Source organism: Lynx canadensis, chromosome A2 (assembly GCF_007474595.2).
Source record: "Lynx canadensis isolate LIC74 chromosome A2, mLynCan4.pri.v2, whole genome shotgun sequence".
Taxonomy (NCBI): Eukaryota; Metazoa; Chordata; class Mammalia; order Carnivora; family Felidae; genus Lynx; species Lynx canadensis.
In genome coordinates, this window is record NC_044304.2 from 149,404,383 (window position 1) to 149,428,124 (window position 23,742).

Below are 23,742 nucleotides of genomic sequence, written 5' to 3' on the forward strand. Positions count from 1 at the left end.
CAGGATGTTCCCTTTAACCCCTTCATCTCTGTCGTCATCTGTGGCCGCTGCTTACCAGTGTCGTCTCGGGCAGCATGCTTGCTTTCTGTGTGGTTTGGTTTCACTATCTGTAGATGGACCTCATGTTTCTGATTTACGCTGTGAACAAGCCATCTCCAAAGGCTCTTTGGAAGATTTACAAATGCTAAAGCCGGAAGGATCCCATTGAGACATGACTAAATGTTATCTCTTTGCCACATAATATTTTGGCCTCTGAAATTCTCTTGAAACTTACATCTGGGTTGCTTATTCACGTAAAATATCTGCCTAAGTATTTGTTAACACCTCAAGATGCTTTTTGATGCAGGGTTTTACGAAATACAAAAGGCTCACAAAGTCCGCGGAAATCTAATAGAGTCCCACAATAGTGCCTTTCAGCAGCAAGGACGGGAGCTGTTCATTAGCTTTTCCTCCATTTCTCTTTCATATCCGGCAGGAGCTGAATTGGCCACACCACACGCCTTTTGAGTCGATGATTAGGTTTTTACCAGGCCTCAGGGAGGATTATTTGGAATAAAGGAAAAATCAATCTTCATGTTTCCCCCCCAGGACCGAAGGGGACTAAGGTCTGTACTGTCACTCACAAGGCGTAAAAACCAGTGTGTCTGTGCTGGTTTGCCTTGTATAGAAGGAGGAGTCTCCAGCTAATGGCCTTGGATGACCTGGGGCTTGCTCAGGCCTGTTACCATCAAGCGCCGTTTTGTGAGTAGCAGAAGATGTGATCTTCCCTCTACAGAACTGCAGTGTGTGGCTTAAACCTGTTGGCTCAGAATCGGCCTCTTATCCTGTGGTAGCCTAAGGGAACAACTGTCCTTTTTTTTTATCTTGGTTCTCATTTTTGTTTTGCCCTTTGCAATGAGCCCTACACGAATGACCCTTGTTTTCCCTCCATAGGTCAATATTTGGAATAATTCTTCAGTTTCACTCCTAGCCTTTCTTACCCTAAAATGGAATAATGTTCCAAGCGAATAAGCTTTAACATTAGGTTGAAAGGCATTGTGGAGATTCAATGAAAAGAAAAAGATACGAAATTCTTTGATTTGTCCTTAGCGTGAAGATTCCATTCAACAGGCATTGTTGCCCAGTTTAAGGAAGAGCCATGGTCTGTGAGAGATGCCAGGAGAAGGAAGTTACTCCTTCTGTTCTCACAGACCTCACAAGCTACCAGGGACTCTCTCTCTCTAGGCAAATACAGCGTGAGGTGAGCAGTGCTGAAGGCCAGAAGAAGAAGAAGAAGGAGGTCCCTAACTTTGTGGCAGGTGCTATGCGAGGGGCCACATTCTGCATTTGGTCGTCACAACAACTCTCTGAGGAGACACATGAGGAAAGTGAGGCTGACAGTGGTTAAGAACTGTTGTTCTAGGGGTAATAAAAAGTGAGAGGATAAATTCTGTCCCTCTGGGAAGCAGGACGAAAGAGTATGGTTTCATAGAGATGAAAATTACTCTTAAGCAGCATCCTTAAAACTGAGCTCTTCACTGGGTGTTGTATGGAAGCTAATTTGGCAATAAATTTCATATAATAATAAAAAAAAAGAAAGCAAAAAAACTGAGCTCTTTATGAAAGTTTGCTCTTTGGGCTTTGTTTTATTTTATTTTTGCCTTCTAATAACACATTCTTACGTAAATGTTACTGAACATCTATGTCGTTAGGCTGGGTGGTAAGTAGGACAAGCATGCCTTTTCTTCCTCAAAGCATTACTGCCTCCAGTTAGGGTAATATAAGACATTTCAGAGGGGAAAGAAAGGGGTGACAGAGGGATGTTCCAAAGAACACGAACTTATGTTGTCCATAAGTCTATGACTAACAGGAGAAAAGGTGTAACACATCATCATTTAAATAACAGTAGCACGGAACGGAAAGTAGGTCTTCGCCTCCTGTACCCACTTGAAACATTTTTTTTTTTTTTAACCATCAACATTCTCAATTAGGTGATTAGACCCTAGAAAAGCAAATATAAATAGGACGCAATCACTTTGTGCCCTAGTTCCTCCATTCTTGATCGTTTTTCCCTTCCTGGTAATGCATTCCTTCCATTTTTTTCCCACCCCAACTTGAGGGGGGGGGGGGGAATCACTTCCATTTGTCCTTCTTCCCCTGTAAGAGTAGACAAAAGAGAGCTTCCTTCTGGAAGCAGCGGTGAAAAGGGTTGGCATCCGTGGCGCATAGCTATTAGCTGTAAAAGAATTCATTGGTTGGGTGTTACGTCTCACAGAGTAGGCTGTATTTCCAGAGTTGGTTATACACATGGATGCATGTACATGGTCTAATCTGAATAACGTATACATCGCTGTCCCTTGCCATTGGAATTCTGTAGGCCAAGGAACAATCTGAGTCAACATTTTGGTTTTTAAAATCAACTGACTTTATTTGTTCACCCCCAAATCTTCTAGGGAAATCTGGACCGAAAAGAACTACTTATTATTTAAAAAGAACCATTGCTCTTGAAATAGGAAGCAAAATGAAGAGAACCTACCAAACGTGATTCTTAGATAAGGCCTGCTCTTATACAAAAACGTAGCAAAAGAACTTCAAACTAGGTTCTGGATTGTTCAGTGGGTGGCAAGGAGTGACAAAATAAATCATTTGATCACAGTGGCAACAGCGAGGACTGGCAAAGAATAGCGAGGGGTTAAAAATGTGTTTCAGGAAAAAAGAATGAATGATGAAAAAGAGTCACCATGAAACGTTAGTTTGGAGTAATTGGCAGATAAAGAAAGGACATCGCTGTCCTGAGAAGATTCAAATTAGACGCGAATAAGACGGTGGATCCTTCAGTTCGCGAGGATCACCTATGCTTCCAGAAGCCAGTAGGCTTCACAAACACATAAGTGACGTACTTAACAAACACTTATAAAGTGACTACTGTGTACAAAACACGGGGGTAGGGAGACGGTTAGCTTGTATAGGCTTGCAAATAATTCAAGGGAATGAATAAAAAGTAGGGATGGTGGCACAGAAAAATTGAGAAGACTGAGGACAGAGCTAGCTCCCATTGTCATTGACGGTCCAGCTTGGAACCACAACGTCATAGTGTCTGACGCCTTTAAATCCTACCCCCGGGTTGGGCTCCACAGTAGCACATCCCTCAGGCATTTAAGGAGAGGGGAGAGTTAGGTGGAGGGTCTCCTGTCACAGCCCCCTTTGACTCCGTGAGCCTCATGAGTCCTTAATGTCACAGCCCTAATCAGCAGTCCTATTTTTTTTATTTTTTAAAAATGTCAGCCAGGTAACAACATCACAGGATCTCAAAATTATTTACAGAACCTAATAACCCATTGCTCTGGGAGGGAGGAAGATGCTATTACCACAGTTTTCTAAACAGGGAAACTGAAGATTAGAAATTAAGTAAATTTATTCTGGGTTCAAGCAGACGTCATTCTGTGGTGTCTGTCATTTTGCCATACAGATAGCAAGGGGAGTCAGAAATAACGATTGTACCAAAATTTGATCTTCTAAAATGTTTTCCAGCCATTAGATCTCATGGGATCATTCTTCATTGTCTTTTAACCGTCTTCTGAAAAGCTGGAATTCACAGAGTTAACCTTTCTTTTCCTGCCATGACAACCATCTTTCCCTTTTCAATTTATCACTTTCGCGACAGCTGATACCGGTCTAAGCTAATATTGTGGCAATTTTAGATAATATTGCAGACGCACAAGGACATCCTCACATGAATCAATTAAAGAAGTCACAGTAAGTTGCCATTGAAAGTGGAGCAGCTGCATCCTTGGAAACAGATGCTCTTCTGGGTCTGAATGAGTCCAATTTTGACTAATTTTAAGACTTAAACGCATTTCAGTCTGCTTAATATTAGGATGTGGAACCACTTGAGACATCCTAATGTCCTAGGCTGATTGCCCCTCCATGACAGCATGTTGGCTTTCCTTGAAAGATGCTGGTTATTTGATATGCCGGGGACTTTAAGTCAGTCAAAAAGAGAGGACCCCCAAGTCTTGGCTGCCACTAGGTGGAAATTAAAGTGACTTCTAACGGCAACACAATTTATAAGGAGAGTGCTTGGGCGGTAGGAATTGACCAGAAAGCCTTTAGCCTGTGCTTCTGCAAGATTCCTGAATAGCCCAGGACACCAGTTATAATGAGCTATTTCCATATCCCCACTCAGCCCCCAAAATATACTCAAGAAACTAAGGAAGAAGTTATAATTGTAAGTGGCAAGCTCTGCCTTCTCTTTCCTGATTTTATTATGTGAATTCTTTGTCCTGTCACGTTGGTCAATTAAATCACTTGTTCTGTTTAATTAAAAAAGCATTGATTGAGCTCCTGCCATGCCTCCAGCAGATATAGATAGAGATAGATATATAGATAATCTCTGCCCTGAAGGAGTTAATGATCTGCTAGGGGGACATACTGATAAACAGATAATGCCAGTGGAATATGATAACTACTGTAATAGAATTATGTGGAAAGAAAACCCCCAGAGGAGCCAGTGACCCTGCCTGGAGAGTCAGGAAACACTTCCTGAGCCAGAAAGCACGAATAGTTTAGAAAGGGGATTAAGAGCCATGGAAGGTATAGAATCCTTAAAACAGCAAGATATGTTTTGGGAACTTGCTTTCAAAAGATGTCAGATTAAAGGGCCAGGATGGGAAGGAAGGGAGATAAATTGGCAAGGAAGGAGAAAATGGTGAAAGATGGAGAAAAACTAAAGTGTTGGACAGAAACCAAAAACCATGGAAAGCCTAGTTGTTTAAGGAGCTTGGACTTCAACATATCAGCAATGGGAAACACTGATGTTATTTTTACCAGAAGGTGACAAAGTCTAATTTGTGTTTTAGATAAATAACTCTACTTCTCTAACTCATATTTAGCGAGCTAAATATGGAGGGTTGAATTAAGGTAGAGGCCAGGCATGAGGCCTACTATTGTGGTAGCTCATGGAAGAGGTGAGGGCTGAACCAAGAAAATCACAACAGATCCAGAAAAGACAAAAGATATTAAGAGACAAGGGTGCCTGGGTGGCTCGGTCAGTTAAGCGTCCAACTTTGGCTCGGGGCACGATATCATGGCTCATGAGTTCGAGCCCCACATCAGGGTCTGTGCTGACAGCTCAGAGCCTGGAGCCTGCTTCGGATTCTGTGTCTCCCTCCCTCTCTCTCTGCCCCTCCCCTGCTCATGCTCTGTCTCTCTCTGTCTCTCGAAAATAAACATTAAAAAAAATTTTTTTTTTTTAAAGCTGTTAAGAGACAGGAAATGGAATTTGCAGAAATTAGCCTTTGCCGAGGAGAGTGAGGGAAAGGAGAGGCTCAAAAATCACTCTCAGGTTTGCAGCTGAGATTCCTAGATCGCCACACCCCCGATGGAAAGGGAATTCAGGGTAAAGAGTAAATGCCAAAGATAGATAATGAGCTTAGTTTTGGACACATTGCATTTGAGATGCCTGTGGGATGTACACAGGTAAAGCTAGCCTGCGCACACTTGATCACATGAAGTTTAGGAGTCACCAGTCCCTAGGTAATAGCAAAAACTATGAAAATGGATGAGCTCACTCAGAGAGAACATACAGAATGACAAGTAAGGGAAATGAATAGAGAAAAAAGGCCTGGGAACACCAGCACTCGTGGGTGGGCTACAGGGAGAGGATCCAGGGAAGGAGACAATGAAAACAATGTCAGAGACGTAAAAGTACCTCCAGGGGTGTAGGGTGCCATCTAAGCCAAAAGAGAACAGAGATTTAAGAAAAATTGAACGTAGCAGAGAACCTTTCTGAAATTAGGACTGAAAAGCACCCATTGGATTTGGCAATTAGGATATCATCCGAATAACGATGTAATAATGTGGTGAAGGCAGAAGGATTATGACACATGGAAAAGTTAATAGAAGAGGCAAGACCACAGAGAAAGCACGTGTTGACGATTCCTTTGAAGTCTTAATGAGAATCTGAGGTCCTTAAGAGAGGGGTGAGGAGAGAATAGGAAGGACAAAGCAGCAGCACAAATTTGGGAAGGCTGCCAAGAACAGGAAAGAGCCAAACCAAGCACTGGCAGAGGAAGGACAAGGGGCATGGAAGGTGTTCTTGAGATGAAGATCCAGAAATTTTTTTGCGGCAACGACCCGTACTTTTGTTTCCCCATCAAAAGATGGGTGGCAGAATTGGTCCAGGATTAGATCAAGCTGCCACTGAAGAGTCTGTTTGAAGGTCGTTGGGCAAATGGTGACACATGGCCTCCTCTAGCTACAAACAAGGCTCGGAATGCAAGCATTTAGGTTTCTGGAGTCTTGCAGAGTGAGCAGGGGAGAATTGGAAATATGTGTCGGTTCACCTAACCAAGCAGTGTCTGCCCTAGAGAGCAAGTGTCAGCATCCTCATATAGACCAATCAATTGAGTACAGAAAGCCACAGTTACATTGCCACAATTAGTTAGCTAGGAGTCTCAAAGATGCCTGCTTTTTTTTTTTAAAAAAATTTTTTTTTTCAACGTTTTTTATTTATTTTTGGGACAGAGAGAGACAGAGCATGAACGGGGGAGGGGCAGAGAGAGAGGGAGACACAGAATCGGAAACAGGCTCCAGGCTCTGAGCCATCAGCCCAGAGCCTGACGCGGGGCTCGAACTCACGGACCGCGAGATCGTGACCTGGCTGAAGTCGGACGCTTAGCCGACTGCGCCACCCAGGCGCCCCAAAAGATGCCTGCTTTTATACAATGGTTGTAAGAGGAATGGAATAGGACGAATGATCTGATGCGACCCCTCCCTAGTATTAGCAAAACAGCTCAAAGTGTATATTTTAATTAAATGAGCAAGTACTAACATTTTTTAAAGTCTAGTATATGTGGGCTTTGCTGATATGAAGAACAATCCCCAAGATCTATAACCACATAGCCTCTAAAAGGATATGTCCGTTTGTGTGTGTCCAGTAGCCTTCTATCTTGACTATATCCCAAGCCAATTCCGTCAGCACTGCTTATTTGTAGATTTCCACTGGACATTTAAGAGAGAGTTCCTTATTTTGTGTTGTATTTGTTTGCCGTGCTCAGCAGTTTTTGGCTCAGTCTACTCCTTCCTGTTAAGAAAACTTCGCAAATTTCAGTGAGCCCTCAGGAATTCAGAGGCCAGCTTTTCAGTAGAACTCTGGGCTGTGATTTTTCATGCTCCTTTACTAAAATGTTATGTTTTTGTTGTAGATTACAGTCAAGTGAAATGTAAGTGCACTGCCTTTTTAATCTCCTTTTTACCTCACTCACTCCAAGTTTTATCTGGACTGTTTCTCTCCCATTAACTTACTCTACTTGGATTCTTTTTTTTAATTCAACTTCCTTGGTGGAATTTGTCTAGAATGCCTTTGATGGAGTTTAGGAGATCGGTATAACTCTGGACCTCAAGCCGGGCGTCTGATTTCTTCGGGGTCTGATTTCTGCACCTTATCGTTGGCACTTAAAGAGCTCTCAAACCACAGTAACTGACCGTCATTCGGCAGTGGAGTCCAGGGACTCAAAAGCCCTAACATGCTTTGAAGTATTAGAAAAGTGTTACTCGTAGGCACTTTCATCCAGCCTGCCAAATGAAAACATTATGAAGGCAGTGATCTCACCTCGCAGTCGTACAGCATGAGCAGTGTTAACCTGAGAGAGGCGGCACCATGCCACGTGTCCATTCCTACAGATCGAGGTGGTGAGCATCTTGAACGATGCCAGGGCTGGCAGTAATGCGAAGACTATTTCACTGCATTTCCTTCTTCCTTACAGATCAGATCCCTTGGCCTGAATTTGTTTGTTTGGTTGGTTGGTTTTTGTTTAATCTTTGCCACGTATTAAAGTCTGGTTCTCCAGAGGAGATCTTGGCCTTATGAAGCTGGACTGTCTCTCTGGGTCCTTCTCTGGGCTTAGCAAAGTCCAGAAACAGATGCAGCTGTGAAAGGCTGTGACTGCAGACACCGCTGTAGTCAGATGTGACTCTCTACCCTGTGAGGCAAACCCCTCCTGAGTTAGTCAGTGATGCTTTGCCAAATCTTACGTGCCCTAGATCCCAGGAGCCTTTCTTCCAAAAGATACTGCGTCCTCTGACAGAAGAATTTTCAGATGGAAAAGCAAAAAATACCAGTAACGGAATTTCGAGATGGGATTACCTTTTAAGTACCTTGTTGCTATAATTAAGCTTAAGACTCTTATCCTGGACAAGTCACATGCCAATGAATAATGATAATTGCTTATTATCTGTATAATCTTAAGGGAGATTGACATGCTGTTCTTCTATGTGTCTTACCTACAATGGCCCATTTAATGCCCCCCCAAAGCCCCATGTCATAGGTACTATTATCTCCATTTGACAGCGAGAAACTGAGGCAGACATAATTTAAGGATTTAGCTCTCAGTCACATAATAAGTAAGTAGTGGAGACAGGATTCAAAGCCAGTCTTGGAAACTCTAGAGAACTAAGAACTCCTCAATGAAATTGCCAAGTTAATTGCTGGCGATCTTTGAGAAACTGTGGGTAACGGGATATGCAGCAGAAGTCTAGACACAAATGTGGTTCGCGCTTTTGCCGTTAAATTTTGTCAATTACTTGATAGGGATACAGAAGGTAGCTTTCTCAGATTTTCCACAAAGACCTTTTGGGGCTTTTAACTGATTATAAGCTCTGTACAAGTTAAAGTAGAATACAGCGTGCTCTGCCTAACCACCCCCCCCCCAAGAAGATTTCGGGCTTATGTGCAAGCAGCATAGCATCCAGAACAGGGGGGCTGATCATTCTCTCTAGAAAGGTCAGACCTACTGTAGTATTTACTACACATTTCAAGGGACAGAATGTTTTTGTTAGCAAATTATGAGAATTATAAAATAATTCAATCTGGTTATTTGAGGAATACCTGAAAAACTGGGGACAGTTAGCCTGGGAAGGGGAAGACTTCAGGGAAGCCAAAAGAGGGGATATCTACAATACTTGAAGTACCAGCATATAGGGCAATGATTGCAAAGTTGGTAGGATCAGAGCCAGTGATTAGAATTGAATGGCAGCAGGGGCGCCTGGGTGGCTCAGCTGGTTAAGCATCCGACTCTTGGTTTCAGCTCACGTCATGATCTCAGCATCGTGAGTGACTTCAAGCCCCACGTCAGGCTCTGCACTGACGGCTGACAGCACAGAGCCTGCTTGGGATTCTCTGTCTCTCCCACTCTCTCTTTCACTCGCTTGTGTACACATGTGTGCATGTGCGTGCTCTCTCTCTCTCTCTCTCTCTCTCTCTCTCTCTCAAAATAAACAAACTTAAAAAAAAGAAATTAACGGCAACAGATAACGGCTAGATATCGATGGTCAAATCCTTCAGAGATGAAGTAGGCTGCCTTAAAAGGTATCGAATTTTCTTTCGTAAACATTTGAGTGAGTAATACAACCAGAAGCGCAACAGCCACTTGAAGATGTACAAGGGACACAAGCAGAGACCACATGGTTGGGCCAGATGACGATTAAAGTCACTTCCAGCTCTGAGTTTCTGTTCTATAATTCTGTGAGTTGATTGCAGACGATCGGTGTTGAATCGAGTACAGAGGTAGGCTGTCATGTCTTGGACGTCTCATGCTGCCAACACTGACGTTAGCCAAATTGGTCAAAACACGATGAACAACAAAATAGCGCGTCGCTTCAAACAAATCTGTGGGCACCTAGTGCAGTGACTGGGGTTTTCTCCCCACTTCTTTCAGTGCTGTCTCCTGCTCAAGAGAGCCACGTGAACATGGATCTTCCCCCAGTGTCGGAGCAGATCATGCAGACTCTGAGCGAACTTGCCAGATCTTTCCAGGATATGGCTGACCGCTGCTTGCTGGTCCTACACCTGGAAGTCAGGTACGACACAGCCAAGCCCGGGGCTTTGCTCTTTGAATGCACAGTGGGTCATAAATCGCTTGCTGCTTTCTGGGGAGTGTCACCACAACTTTTGATTCTGAGTTTTGATGCTGTCCTTTTTTTTTTTTTTTTTTTTTTTTTTTTTACACTGAACGTGATTTTTAGTGTTAATCAGTCACGGTAAAAGTTTTTCAGCATGTGCTGTATCGTCAGCGTGGTGATTCAGTGTTTGCATGGCTTGTGACATCAGCATGATGTGGATTTGAATGTCCCTACCAGCTAACTGGTCCATCTTAAGTCAGTTAGTGACCTTTACTAGTCCTGTTTTCTCATCTTAAAAATACAACAATAATTCCTCACTTAGAGACTTTATAAATGAAATAATAAATAATAAGTACAATGCCGGCCACAAAATAAGGGCTCAAGTGTGGTAGTTCTGCGATTATGGTGACTTTACTGTCACTGATATTTTTACCGACATACTCTGCTAATCAGTAAGGAAGTGTATGGATGCAAGAACCATGGGCCCTTCCTACAAGAACTTAAAGCCCAGGAGGAGGTTATGTTAGATAATAACTGAGGAGAAAAGTTTCAAACATCTTTGAATATGGCATCCCATATTCTTGGACTCTTTCCTTCCCCTGCAGTGTAGAACATTGTTAGGTTTGCTGGCCTCTCTTACCACAACTATGGAAATGGTAGAAAGAAAAGACTGGGAAGTTTTCAATCGTTTGCTCATTCAGTAAACATTTACCGAGTGCCCTCTTTGTGCCGGGCAGTGTTCTAGAAATTGGGATACGGCAATGAAAAAAACACTCAAGGTTCCTGCTCTCATGGAGCTACATTATAATGGGGGAATATGGCCAATGAGTGAACAAAAAAAGATAATTTCCGAAAAGTGCAACAAACAAAATAGCATAATGGAATCAAGCAATGCTAGCCAACAAAAATGTAAAGTGAGCTATATGTTCAAACCACATAGATAATTAAAATTTTCTAATAGTCACATTTGAAATAGTAGAGAGAGACATAGATTATAATCTATTTTATCTAAACCAGTGTATCACAAATATTATCATTTCAGCATGTAACTAACCTGAAAATTATTGATGAGCTATTTTGCCTTTTTGTGTACTAAGCCTTTTAAATTTGCATATTTTACACTCACAGCACCTTGACATTCAGACTGGTCACACTTCAAGTGCTTGATAGCCACACGTCGCTAGTGCTGTCATACTGGACAGTGCAGAGAGTAGAGGGGTTTGACTACAAAGGGGGATTGGCTCTTTTGTTTTTTTGTTTTTTAATAGTGTGGTCAGAGAAAATTGACAGGATAACAAGAAGGAGCCATCTGTACAAAGCCCCAGGAGAAAAGAATTTCAGACGGAGAGGGCAACACTCCAAGGTCCTGAGAAAATCGAGCTTGGCAGTGCTGAGGAATGGAGAGGGGTCCAGTATAACCATAGCCCTATGACCAAGGAGGTGGGAGGAGTGGAAGGGATACGTAAAGAGGCGGGCTGGAGCCTGACCGTGTGTGGTCACCAAGCCTGGCACATTATAGCGACCCTCAGACCAAGTAAATAGTTCAGATTTTATTTTAAGTGCATTAAGAAGTCATAGAAGGGTTGTAGACAAGGGACAGAACTTCATTCATTCATTCACTCTTTCATCCATTTACCTTTTTTAAAGTCTTTATTTATTTATTTTGAGAGAGACAGCAACAGTATGAGCAGGGAAGAGGCAGAGAGAGAGGCAGAGAGAGAATCCCAAGCAGGCTCTGGGGCTGCCAGCTGTGGAGCCCAACGCGGGACTCGAACTCACAAACCATGAGATCATGGCCTGAGCCAAAACCAAGAATCAGACTCTTAACCGACTGAGCCACCAAGGCGCCCTCCCCCCGCATTTACGTTTTTAAAAGAGCACCTTAACTGTCGTTTGGAAAAGGGATGATAGGAAGAAATATGAATGGAAGCATAGCGACCATTGAGACCAGTTACGAGCACCAGAGTAACAGGTGGAGGTGTGCCAAGGGTTGGTTTGAGATATATCCCAAAGGTAGAGCTGATGAAATGTGTTGATCAACTGGGTCGGGCGCAGGGGCTGGTGGCAGTGAAAGAGGGGACCCAAGGAAAACCACCAGCTTTGGGGTGAGAGTAATTATGTGGATGCCAGGGCCATTAACTAACTGAGGTGAGAAAGTCTGAAGGGAGGAGAAAGGTTGAGAGAGGGGTGGAAGCCAAGACTTCCGTCTTGGAAACGTTCAGTTTGAGATGCTTCCTAGACCTCTAGGTAGCAATGTCAGATAGTTGGATAGAGGCTTTTGGGACTTCAGGATCAGAAAACTCAAGATCAGAGACTATATACATTACATCAGAAAGGGTGATACATTTTCTTCTATATTACCATGAGACGTTATTAAAGTTTATGGAGTATTTATGGGGCGCCTGGGTGGCGCAGTCGGTTAAGCGTCCGACTGCAGCCAGGTCACGATCTCGCGGTCCGTGAGTTCGAGCCCCGCGTCAGGCTCTGGGCTGATGGCTCAGAGCCTGGAGCCTGTTTCCGATTCTGTGTCTCCCTCTCTCTCTGCCCCTCCCCCGTACATGCTCTGTCTCTCTCTGTCCCAAAAATAAATAAACGTTGAAAAAAAAAATTTTTTTAAAAGTTTATGGAGTATTTTGCTTTCTCGTTTGGAGTCTTTACTATATTAAGTTTTTAAAAATGTAAATAGACCCCCTCTCTCTGTCCCTCCCTCGCTCATGCTCTGCCTCTCTCACTCTCAAAAATGAATAAATGTTTTTTAAAAAAATGGGGGGAGGGAGCGCCTGGGTGGCTCAGTCGGTTGGGTGTCCGACTTCAGCTCAGGTCATGATCTCGCAGTCTGTGAGTTCGAGCCCTGCATCGGGCCCTGTGCTGACAGCTCGGAGCCTGGAGCCTGCTTCAGATTCTGTGACTCCCTCTCTCTGTCCCTCCCTCGCTCATGCTCTGTCTCTCTCACTCTCAAATATGAATAAATGTTAAAAAAAATGTAAATAGGATTTTGGTTCACATGTTTGGACTCCAGTTAGAACTTGGATACCTTTAGGGTGCTGGGTGGCTCAGTTGGTTAAGCGTCCAACTTTGACTCAGGTCATGATCTCACGGTTCGTGGGTTCGAGCCCTGCATCAGGCTTGTGCTGACAGCTCGGAGCCTGGAGCCTGCTTCGGATTCTGTGTCTCCCTCTCTCTCTGCTCCTCCCCCACATCTCCCTCTTTCTCTGCTCCTCCCCCACTCATACTCTGTCTCTCTCTCTCAAAAATAAATAAACATTAAAAAAAAAGAACTTGGATATCTTCAGGTGTGCTCAGGCAAAGCCAAATTGATAATGTATTGTGGATGTCATTTCTTTTGTACGCCTCGTGCTTTTTTCATTCTTCATTATCTTGTCCAGTGAGTTACTTCTTAATTGCTTATGAGCACCTTGTGAGTGGAGTAAGAGAAGAAGCATTGCAGATTTGAAATGTTTTACCCAGCATTATTTCCAATTTTGTTTCTCACATGCAGCTGTCCAGAAAGAAAGGCTCTTCCTCTGTGTTTTCTGACTTGTTTTACGATAGTTTGTAGATTTGTTTTCTATTTATTTACAAGCTGACAGTGAAATAAATCGGGTGGTTTCTATGAATAGATAAATGCAATAGACAAAACAAAAACCAAAACAAAAAACAGTAACATTCTTATGCCTCTGTTACCCGGGTTGCACAGAAAAGCAAGGGAACATCAAATTAATTACTATCACAGCTCCTGGAATTTATGCTAGTGATTGTGTTGGGAGCACAGCGTCTTCCACATTCAGAATTAGCTGCTTGTCCTATAGTTAATTCCAAGTGGGAGATTTTCAACACATTTGAGGAAGTCTTTTAAATCCTCAACCTCTAGTCTGTCCTTTTTATTTTGGTACATCATGACAGTACTATTCTTAATGCTGAACATATTTTAGTCATTATTTGTTAACTCTACAAGAAACTACCCATTGCTCTATCTCCTTCAACATTCGTTTAAAAACAGAAAAAGGTCATTGTAAGCATGAAGAACAAAAAGGACCGAGTTTTAGAGTCCTGGATGCAGAATTCTCTTTCCTTGACTTTCACTCAGAGCACTAAGCATGTTTATTTTCTCAAAGTTAAACTCCTTCATCTTATAACATGGTTTCAGCATTCAGGTTGCTTTCTTATGAATGTGCTTCATATTGTCTTTGTCCCTTTGAAAGTATGGTAGATGACACTAGGCAGAAAGCTCCATGGATGGCTCAGATAATGAATGTGGACACACTTCATTCATTCCTTGTCACAGGAATGTGCACTTTTGTGTGCATCTGTTTATACGGTTGATGACACTATATCAATAGGCCGTACGTATAGGATCCGTACACGGTCCTATAATAATGCTGAAATAAGGAGACTGCTGAGCGCTCTGGATATCCACAGCGCGTGACCGTGGAAGAGACTCTCGGCTCCCAGAAGGCAGGAATCAGGTGTGCCTTGTTCATTCCTGTGGCCCCAGAACCTGGAACAGTCCTGCTACATATTAGGTGCTCAATAAAAACCTGAATGCTTCTTGCGAATTAGCTGGTTTGAAATCAAGCCTCGATAAAACACGTGCTATTTCTCCAACCAAAACCTGTTGCCCTTTCAAGAAAATGAATTGGTTTGGAGACTCTGTTTTCACCATATGCTAAGAAGTACAGAGATGCATGGCCAGCATCACCCTTGTCACCAGAATCTGCTAGCGTTTGTTTTGCTCCCATCCTGCCGTACAAGAGAATTAGAACTCAGGGCCTGTCACTCAGGAGCTGGTGCAATGAAGAAGTGCCTGGGTAGGTACTGTCTCTGGTACTTTTACCCCAGAAGCCACTGAAATAATATAGCACCACAGAAATTAACAGGGAGAAAAAAGCATGGAAAATGCTAGCGAGAAGTCCAGAACAATTTCAAACGCCCAAGTGTGTCTTTTTCACCAATTTTTTTTTTATATCCGTAGCCCGTATTTTTCTGTAACATGTTAAAGTTCAAGCCAGAAAGTGTTCTCAAATCCAGTAGGTTCTGCATTTAAGGACCCGTCCAAAGAGCATTTGACAGTTTACCTGCGTCACTTTCGGTCACATTTAACCAATAATCAGCCCCTTTCCACAGTTTGAAGCCTAAGGCAAATGACACCCCCAAGAAATGAAAGACATGGTGAGACCATTTAAAATTGTTGAAGTGGTGGGTTTTTTTTTTTTCCTATTTGAACTTTAGAAGAAGAAAATCAAGTTGCCATTTGAGTCCAAGATGCCAAGAATGTCACCTTTATCGGCTGATTTCTCTCGCCATCAGGAGGGCTCTAAGTGGATTCAACAGCACCCGCCTGTCACTGTTGGGATCCTGAGTGTGCACTTTCTGAAAATCAACCACCCTGCTGTGTAATCAGCAATATTTGCAGAAAACCTTAATGCCAAGGTCGTGTTAAGGTCAGCAACAACATGCCAGAATCCAAAGAAAACACTTTTTGAATTTGACATTGGCCAGCGACTGTTTTCTTTGTCACCTCTAATCACTGGGGGAGAGGAAGATCGTACCTTAAAGCCGTCTTACTTCTCTCTTCTGCCACTACTTCAGGATCTTAGAAGCGCTCACCTCCAATTCAGGAGAATGTCCCAAGCAGTCTCTCTCCTTTCAGTTGCTCCCATTCTTCACCATCAGCCCACCCGTTATACTGTGCTAGAGTGATCTTGCCAAAGCTTGTATCTGATTGTCATTCCACCTCTTAAAATCCTAAGGCTCCTACCTCCTAAGGCTCCCTAGAAGCCATTCTCAGGTGAAACCCAGAATCCTTAGATGGCCTCCAAAGCTGAATGACCTACCCAAGTCCCCAGCCTCACCTCATGCCCCTGTCTTCATATGTGATCTCTGCATACCAAAAGGAACCACTTGTCATTCCTCAAAACCAACCTTCATTCACACCCTCATGCCTTTGTCCAGAGTCTTCCCTTGCTAGAGTTATGTCATCTGTAATTTACTGTAAAAATACCTTAGCACTGATGGCTTGATCTTACTTTCAGCTAAGAGCTGCTCAGTTTAAATGTCAACCACAGTAGCCATCAATTTCCCTAGTCATGAATCCCACCCCAGATTGGTCAACTTTCATTCTATCAGAAGGGTCACCTTCCGGAGGGCACTGCAACCAGTGCAGTTACTAGTATCTTGATAACACTATACACCTTGCCAATTAGCAGATGAATGCCAGTATAAACTTTTGTTGGCGAAATTAGTCATTAGTTGATGCAGCTATTAGATCACCACTGATAATGAAAATGAACTGATAGTCAAGATACTTAGATTCCCCTGCATGAGCAGGTTATAAGAATACATCACATCCTATACAAAATTATAAAACCTAAAACTATAAAACTTCTAGAAGGAAACATAGGGAAAGAAATTCTGTGACTTTGTTTAGGCCAAGATTTATTACATAGGACCCGAAAAACACCATCCAAAAAGAAAAAAGTGATAAATTGAAGTCCATCAAAATTGAAAACCGTTCTTTTTTTTTTTAATTTTTTTTTTTTTTAACGTTTATTTTTGAGACAGAGAGACACAGAGCATGAATGGGGGAGGGTCAGAGAGAGGGAGACACAGAATCTGAAACAGGCTCCAGGCTCTGAGCTGTCAGCACAGAGCCCGATGCGGGGCTCGAACTCATGGACCGCGAGATCATGACCTGAGCCGAAGTCAGCCGCTTAACCGACTGAGCCACCCAGGCGCCCCGAAAACCATTCTTAAAAAGACATCACTAAAATGAAAAGACAAGCCAAAGAGTGAGATAAAATATTTGTAAAATGCATATCTAATAAAGGAGTTGTATCCAGAACATATAAAGAACACCCAAAACAACCCATTAAAAAAGGTGGGCAAGGGGCACCTGGGTGGCTCAGTCGGTTAAGCGTCCGACTTCAGCTCAGGTCACGATCTCGCAGTCCGTGAGTTCGAGCCCCGCGTCGGGCTCTGGGCTGATGGCTCAGAGCCTGGAGCCTGTTTCCGATTCTGTGTCTCCCTCTCTCTCGGCCCCTCCCCCGTTCATGCTGTGTCTCTCTCTGTCTCAAAAATAAATAAACGTTAAAAAAAATTAAAAAAAAAAAAAAAAAAAGGTGGGCAAGAATTATGAGCACAAAGGTATATGGATGGCAGACAAGCACATGAAAATATGCCCAACATCATTAGTCATTAGGAAACTGAACATTTAAAATCACAATGAGATATCACTGTACACATCTATTAGAATGTGTTCTATTAATTTTTTTTTTAAACTAACAAACACTGAAGGCTTTATGCAAAGTGAACTAAGTGTGACAAAGACAAATACTGCATGGTGGCACTTATATGCAGAATTGAAAAAAAAAAAAAAAGTCAAAGTCATAGAAACAGAATAGGAAAGTTGTGGCTGGGATTGGGGGAAATAGAGGTTGGTGAAGGTACAAACTTCTGGCTATAAGGTTTGAATAAGGCCCGAGAATCTAATTTAAAACATGGTGACTATGGTTGATGACACTGTATTGTATAATTGAAATTTGTTAAGATGCTAAAAGTAGAACTTAAATGTTCTCATGGTTAAAAAAAAAAAAAAAAAAAAAGAATAAATATGTGATGGACATGTTCATTAACCAGACTGGGGAAAGCCTTCCACAAGGAATGTGTATATCAAATCATGCATGATGTGTACTTACAGTGTCTCACAGTATTATAGATCAGTTATACCTCAATAAAGCTAAAATCTTTTTAAAAACTGATGACAGTAGGTGCTGGTGTGCATGCTCAGCATCTGGAACTCTCGTACGCTGCTGGTAGGAAAGCGAAATGGCATAGCACCTTTGGAAAATAGTTTGGCAGTTTCTTTTTTTTTTAATTTTTTTTTTAACGTTTATTTATTTTCGAGACAGAGAGAGAGAGAGCATGAACAGGGGAGGGGCAGAGAGAGAGGGAGACACAGGATGTGAAACAGGCTCCAGGCTCTGAGCTGTCAGCACAGAGCCCGACGCGGGGCTCGAACCCACGGACCGCGAGATCATGACCTGAGCCGAAGTCGGACGCTTAACCGACCGAGCCACCCAGGCGCCCCAGTTTGGCAGTTTCTTATAAAATTAAAATATACTTATCTACATGACCCAGCGATTCTAGTACTTACCCATTGGAAATGAAAATTTTTATTTACCCAAAATCCCGTACCTGAAGCAGCTTTTTGTGATATCACCCCAGAGTAGAAACAGTCCAGATGTCAGCGGACGAATGGTTAAATTGTGGTACCTCCATACGGTGGAGATGTGCTCAGCATTCACAAGGAATGAACAATAAAGTGGATAAATCACAGATGCCTCAGGCTGACCACGAGAAGCCAAACTCCGAAAGCTACATACTCTATGATTCCATTTATATGGCACTCTGGACAAGACAGAACTATAGGAAGGGAGCATAGATAGGTCAGCGGTTGCCAGAGCCTTGGAGTATGGGTAGGGGTTGACTGCAGAGGGGCTCATGGGAATTCTAGGAGTGTTGCTGTTGTTCTAGAACTTGATCATAGTAGCGATTGTACAACTGTGTAGATTTGTCAAAACTACCCTCCAAAAAAAAAAGGGTGATTTTTTTACTGTTGATACATTATTTCTCAGTAAACCTTACTTTAAAAAAGAAAGATGAAAGCCAAGCCTAAAGATCCAGCATTGGGGATAAGGCCCAAGGCTTTTGCAGCCATTTGTTTAGGAGTATTTCCTATTGCTTAGTGCAGACTATAAGGGTACCAGAATCTTGACTCTGAACCTCCCGTGGTACAATCAGACAGAGCACCTAAAACAATAATTAGGACTTCACTGAGCTTATAGGACAGACTGTTTGAACTGTGCCTGCCAACGGATGGAAGGTTTTGGTTTTGGTTTTTTAAGAAACGCCTATATGTGCGGTAGAATTATTTGGAGTGAAACCTGCTTTCGTTACAGCTTAACACAAAGGTTATGGAGTGGCCTGTCTTGACCCATCTCAGACTTCTTTGGCAGTTACCAGTAACTACCAAAAAGACCCTAAGAACTGTGCATGGTCAGAGTGATCAGGCCATGTCAACAGAGGAATGCACTCCTTCCTCAAGCTCATTCAGATCATCTTTCTTACTTAAGTATCACCTCCTGTTGTGAACCTTTCCTGACGCTCCATGGCAGGTTTCCATGGCACATGGATACATGTGCTTCTGAGTGAGACGCTGCCTTCTTTTGGTCTCTGTCTCTCTCTATCTCTTTTTTTTTTTTTTTTTCTCAGTCTGCCCGACTAGGCTAGGGAGTGTTTAAGGGCATAAATCATGTCGCACATTCCCAAGGCCGAGCACAATTTTATTTTTAAATAAGTAAGTTTATTTTGGTGTTTTACTTAAGTAATAGATGAATAATAATAAATATGATAATAGCAATGATAGCCAACACTTACTATGCACTTGCTTTGTGCCAGGCCTGTGCTGTATGCTTTATGTTCACCAGCTCCTCCGAGCACCTTATGAGGTAGGTGTGGGCATCATCTAGACAAGGAAACCGAGAAAGTAACTTGCCCAGAATCACACAGCTAGAACATGTTGGAATTGGGAATTGACACCAAAGTAGTCTCATTCCAAAGCCTGCTCGTTAGAGCTCTGTGACCTCTGCCTCTCATTTTCACTATAGTAATATCCATTGAAAGATATAATGCTTTTCACAGTATGCGTATAATCCAGTCTTTGAAAGGAATCTTAGGGGTGCCTGCGTGGCTCAATCGGTTAAGCGTCCGACTTCGGCTCAGGTCATGATCTCGCGGTTCAAGAGTTCGAGCCCCGCATCGGGCTCTGTGCTGACACCTTGGAGCCTGGAGCCTGCTTCCGATTCTGTGCCTCCCTGTCTCTAGCCCTCTCCCGCTCACCCACTGCCTGCCTTTCCCTCTCTCAAAAATAAACGTCTTTTTTTTTTTTAAAGGAATTTTAGAGTTCATTTACTCCTCATCCCCAATGTTTGGATTAAGCAAGTGAGGATCACGGAAGCTGACTTGCTCAAGATCTCTCACTTACTAGGTGGCTTTCCAGTGAGTGAGCCGAGGAGTACATAAATATTTACAGAGCCACAGCTGCTTTAAGTGTTTAGGTGTTCTGTCACAAGAAGATTATTGTTTTCATCAGGAAAACGTGTTACTAACTGCTCTCTCCATCCTTGCCTCTCTTAGGGTTCACTGTTTCCATTATCTCATCCCCCTTGCAAAGGAGGGGAACTATGCCATTGTCGCTAATGTGGAAAGTATGGATTATGACCCTCTGGTGGTCAAGCTCAACAAAGACATCAGCGCCATTGAAGAGGCCATGAGTGCCAGCCTTCAGCAGCATAAGTTCCAATATATATTTGAAGGTCAGACCCTGCCTTTGCCCTTGGGATCTGGGGAGGAAGGAAGGGTGAAGGGTTTTTTGTGTGTGTCTCTCCACTTTTGAAGTTCAAAACTTGTAGTTGTTTGGGGTTTTTTCCTTTTCTTTTCTTTTTGGATTAAAGCTGCAATACCTAGTTTCTCTGTGTATGGATAGGTAGACAACAATATGGCTGCCATCTGCTCCCGGTTGATAAGATTTAATCCAACGTAAGGCAGATAGATGGCAGTCTGGCTGCCTCCCTGACATGTCACTCATAGGAATTGGGTAAATATGTAGAGTGGGCCATGAGACCCACTCAAGAGGAGTTCATAAAAGGAAAAGAAACAAGATGCCTGGGTGGCTCAGTTGGCTAAGCATCTGACTCTTGATTTCAGCTTGAGCATGATCTTACAGGTTTGTGGGGTCGAGCCCCACAACGCAGAGCCCATTTGGGATTCCCTCTCTCCTCTCTCCCTGCCCTTCTCCCATGTGTGCATACATGTGCGTGCTCTCTCTCAAATTAAAAATAAATAAAAATTAGGGGCGCCTGGGTGGCGCAGTCGGTTAAGCGTCCGACTTCAGCCAGGTCACGATCTCGCGGTCCGTGAGTTCGAGCCCCGCGTCGGGCTCTGGGCTGATGGCTCAGAGCCTGGAGCCTGTTTCTGATTCTGTGTCTCCCTCTCTCTCTGCCCCTCCCCCGTTCATGCTCTGTCTCTCTCTGTCCCAAAAATAAATAAACGTTGAAAAAAAATTTTTTTTTAATAAATAAATAAATAAATAAATAAATAAAAATTAAAAAGCTTTAAAAAAAAGAAAAGAAAAAGAAACACGTATACAATGAGAAGAGGACTCTGAAAGATCTGTCATTGGCGAAAATTATCAGTGAAAGGGCAAGGTTGCTCTCAAAGAATGCCCTGTTGTCTGAAAAGACCAGAAACCTCTGATCAGCAGAGATTTTAGAAAGGCTGCATCCATGAATGCCGTGGGGCAGGCCAGCAAGGAAAGGTATGAAAGACAGTTCCATCTAAAGGCATTCACCTTCAACATTTCAAAATATGTGATGCCAGCCAAATAAGTTTTCATGCTGGAGTCCCCCACTAGGGACCCCTTTTGGGACTTCAAACTATATTCCCTTCTTTCTTGTTTTGGTTTATTTGTATGTAGGCCTGGGTGCCAAAAGTATCTACGAGGTCTCTCAAAATTAAACCAGTGTTATTTCAAATAATTAAGAAGGTACACCGTGCAAATGATCGTGGAACCCAGAGACAGGAAAGAAATGCTGGGCCATTGCTCACTTTATAAAACAGTTATGTTCCAGCACATTTGGACCCCGAAACTAAAAATCTTATTTTCCCACTAAATTGTATCATAAAGGTGGAGGTATGTTCTGAGAGGAAACTATCCCTAAAAGACTTAAGCCAAAAAGTCTAAGTGATTAAAAGGTGAGCTGTTCCTTGCGTGGTGCTGACACTCCAAGGGCCACAGCGGTGCCCATCGGAGAAGTCACTCCTCACTCACTGCACAGTTTCCTTCTTGCTCTCAACTGGGGCTCTTCTAAGCCCTATCTGTCAACATTTGCAGTTCCCAGACTTTCTCTCTCATTTTTCCCAGCCATTTCTTAACATCTAATCCTGATGAGTAGCGACATTTTCTTGAAATATGAGCATAACACACTGATGTAGAATAGGGTTTAAGAAACCATAAATTGGAGACCTTCTGTTTAAAAAGCTCTAGCTATTTCTCCGTGACACCACTTTCCAAATTGAAAAGGCGTAATATGGAATTTCCCAAGGGGTAGAGAGTGGGGGTGACAGGATCCCAGTCTTCTTTGGTGTGACAGAAAAAAGTATGTTACCACAGGTATTATATGAAATTGCCATGGGCACCTAGGTGGCTCAGTCAGTTAAGCATCCGACTTTGGCTCAGGTCATGATCTCACAGATCATGAGTTCAAGCCCTGTGTCGGGTTCTGTGCTGACAGCTCAGAGCCTGGAGCCTGCTTCAGATCCTGTGTCTCCCTCTATCCCTGCCCCTCCCCCGCTTGCGCTCTGTCTCTCTCTCTCTCTCTCTCTCAAAAATAAGCAGAGAGGGAGGGAGGCAAACTATAAGAGACTCTTAAATACTGAGAACAAACTAAGGGTTGATGGGGGGTGGGGGAGAGGGGCATTGAGGAGGGCACCTGTTGGGATGACCACTGGGTGTTGTATGAAAACCAATTTGACAATACATTATATTTAATAAAAAATAAAATTAATTAAAATAAATAAACATTTAAAAAAATTCTTAATTTGAAATTACCAGTATACAGTGGTAATGTAAAGCAGACAACCTCTAATAGGTTTTATTTTTAATTATTATTACGATCTATTATACATATTTATTAATATAAATTTACTTATTTAATATATTGATTATTATTTGCTATTCTCTATACACAGTGCACCCCCCTCCCCCATTGCCTACACTCAGGGCAAACTGCATTTTACCATGGTGGAATAAAATTATGCCTGAAGTTACAGGCTCAGTAAAATCACACCAAAACGTGACTTACAGAGATTTTTCACATCAATCAGTTGTCTGGATTTACATGTAAAATCCATGTGTGTGTTTCTTTTTCTTTGAGTAAAAAGCCTTTTGCTTCCCTTTCAAATGGTAACACATACAAGTGAGTTCGTGGTCTGGAAGTAACGCTGGATGAGGGGAGCTGAAGCAAGAGAGAATGTTCCTCCTCTCCTTTTTGACCTTCATCCTAAACAAGGAAACTCATTTTGCAGATAGTGGGAGTCACTGAACCTGAAGAGGTGCCCTGAGCTCCCATCTGAACCTTCACCACAGAGGAACTCTGCCTTTAGAAGGGGAAGATAACAAAAATAGTAGACGGCTTGTAACAAGCCGGACTAGCTTTCGAGTTCTAGCGAAAGCTTTGACAAATGGCAACCCACATGTATCAATTTCTTATTCTATTTTTGCCTTATTAGGTTCCAAATCAACTTTTGAGCCAAAAGTACACCCCTGGCTTTTTTTGTGGGAGGAAGAGGAAAGCAAACAGATCATTGTATTTACATGTATTCATCTCTGCTTCCAAAACCACTTTGCAGAAAAATGAGTCCCACTGCTCTTGAGTAGTTTATAACAACCTGGCGTATTTTCTTTTTTTTTTTTTTTAACTTTTTAATGTTTTTATTTTATTTTTGAGAGAGAGAGAGAGAGTGTGTGTGAGCGAGGGGTAGGGGGTAGAGAGAGAGGGAGACACAGAATCTGAAGCAGGCTCTAGGCTCTGAGCTGTCAGCACAGAGCCCGGCTCAGGGCTCGAACTCAGGAACCGCGAGATCATGACTTGAGCAGAAGTCAGACACTTAACCAACTGAGCCACCCAGGCGCCCCTAACCTGGCATATTTTCTAAGCCCCTGGTATGATAGCTTACGATATATATGGCAGTGCTGGAGCTATGGATTTACCAGGTTATGTTACATAAAGCCTCTCCATATCTATT

The 23,742-nt window shown here is 42.7% G+C and overlaps 1 protein-coding gene across 1 annotated transcript in view; it reads left to right on the forward strand.

Annotated features, from left to right (window-relative positions):
• EXOC4 (exocyst complex component 4) overlaps positions 1–23,742 on the forward strand; it is a 754,543-nt gene that overhangs the window by 672,508 nt on the left and 58,293 nt on the right. Inside the window, exons 15-16 of the mRNA XM_030308464.1 lie at positions 9,696–9,837; positions 20,074–20,252. Of these exons, the coding sequence (XP_030164324.1) occupies positions 9,696–9,837; positions 20,074–20,252 (321 nt within the window). The remainder of the gene's footprint in view (positions 1–9,695; positions 9,838–20,073; positions 20,253–23,742) is intronic.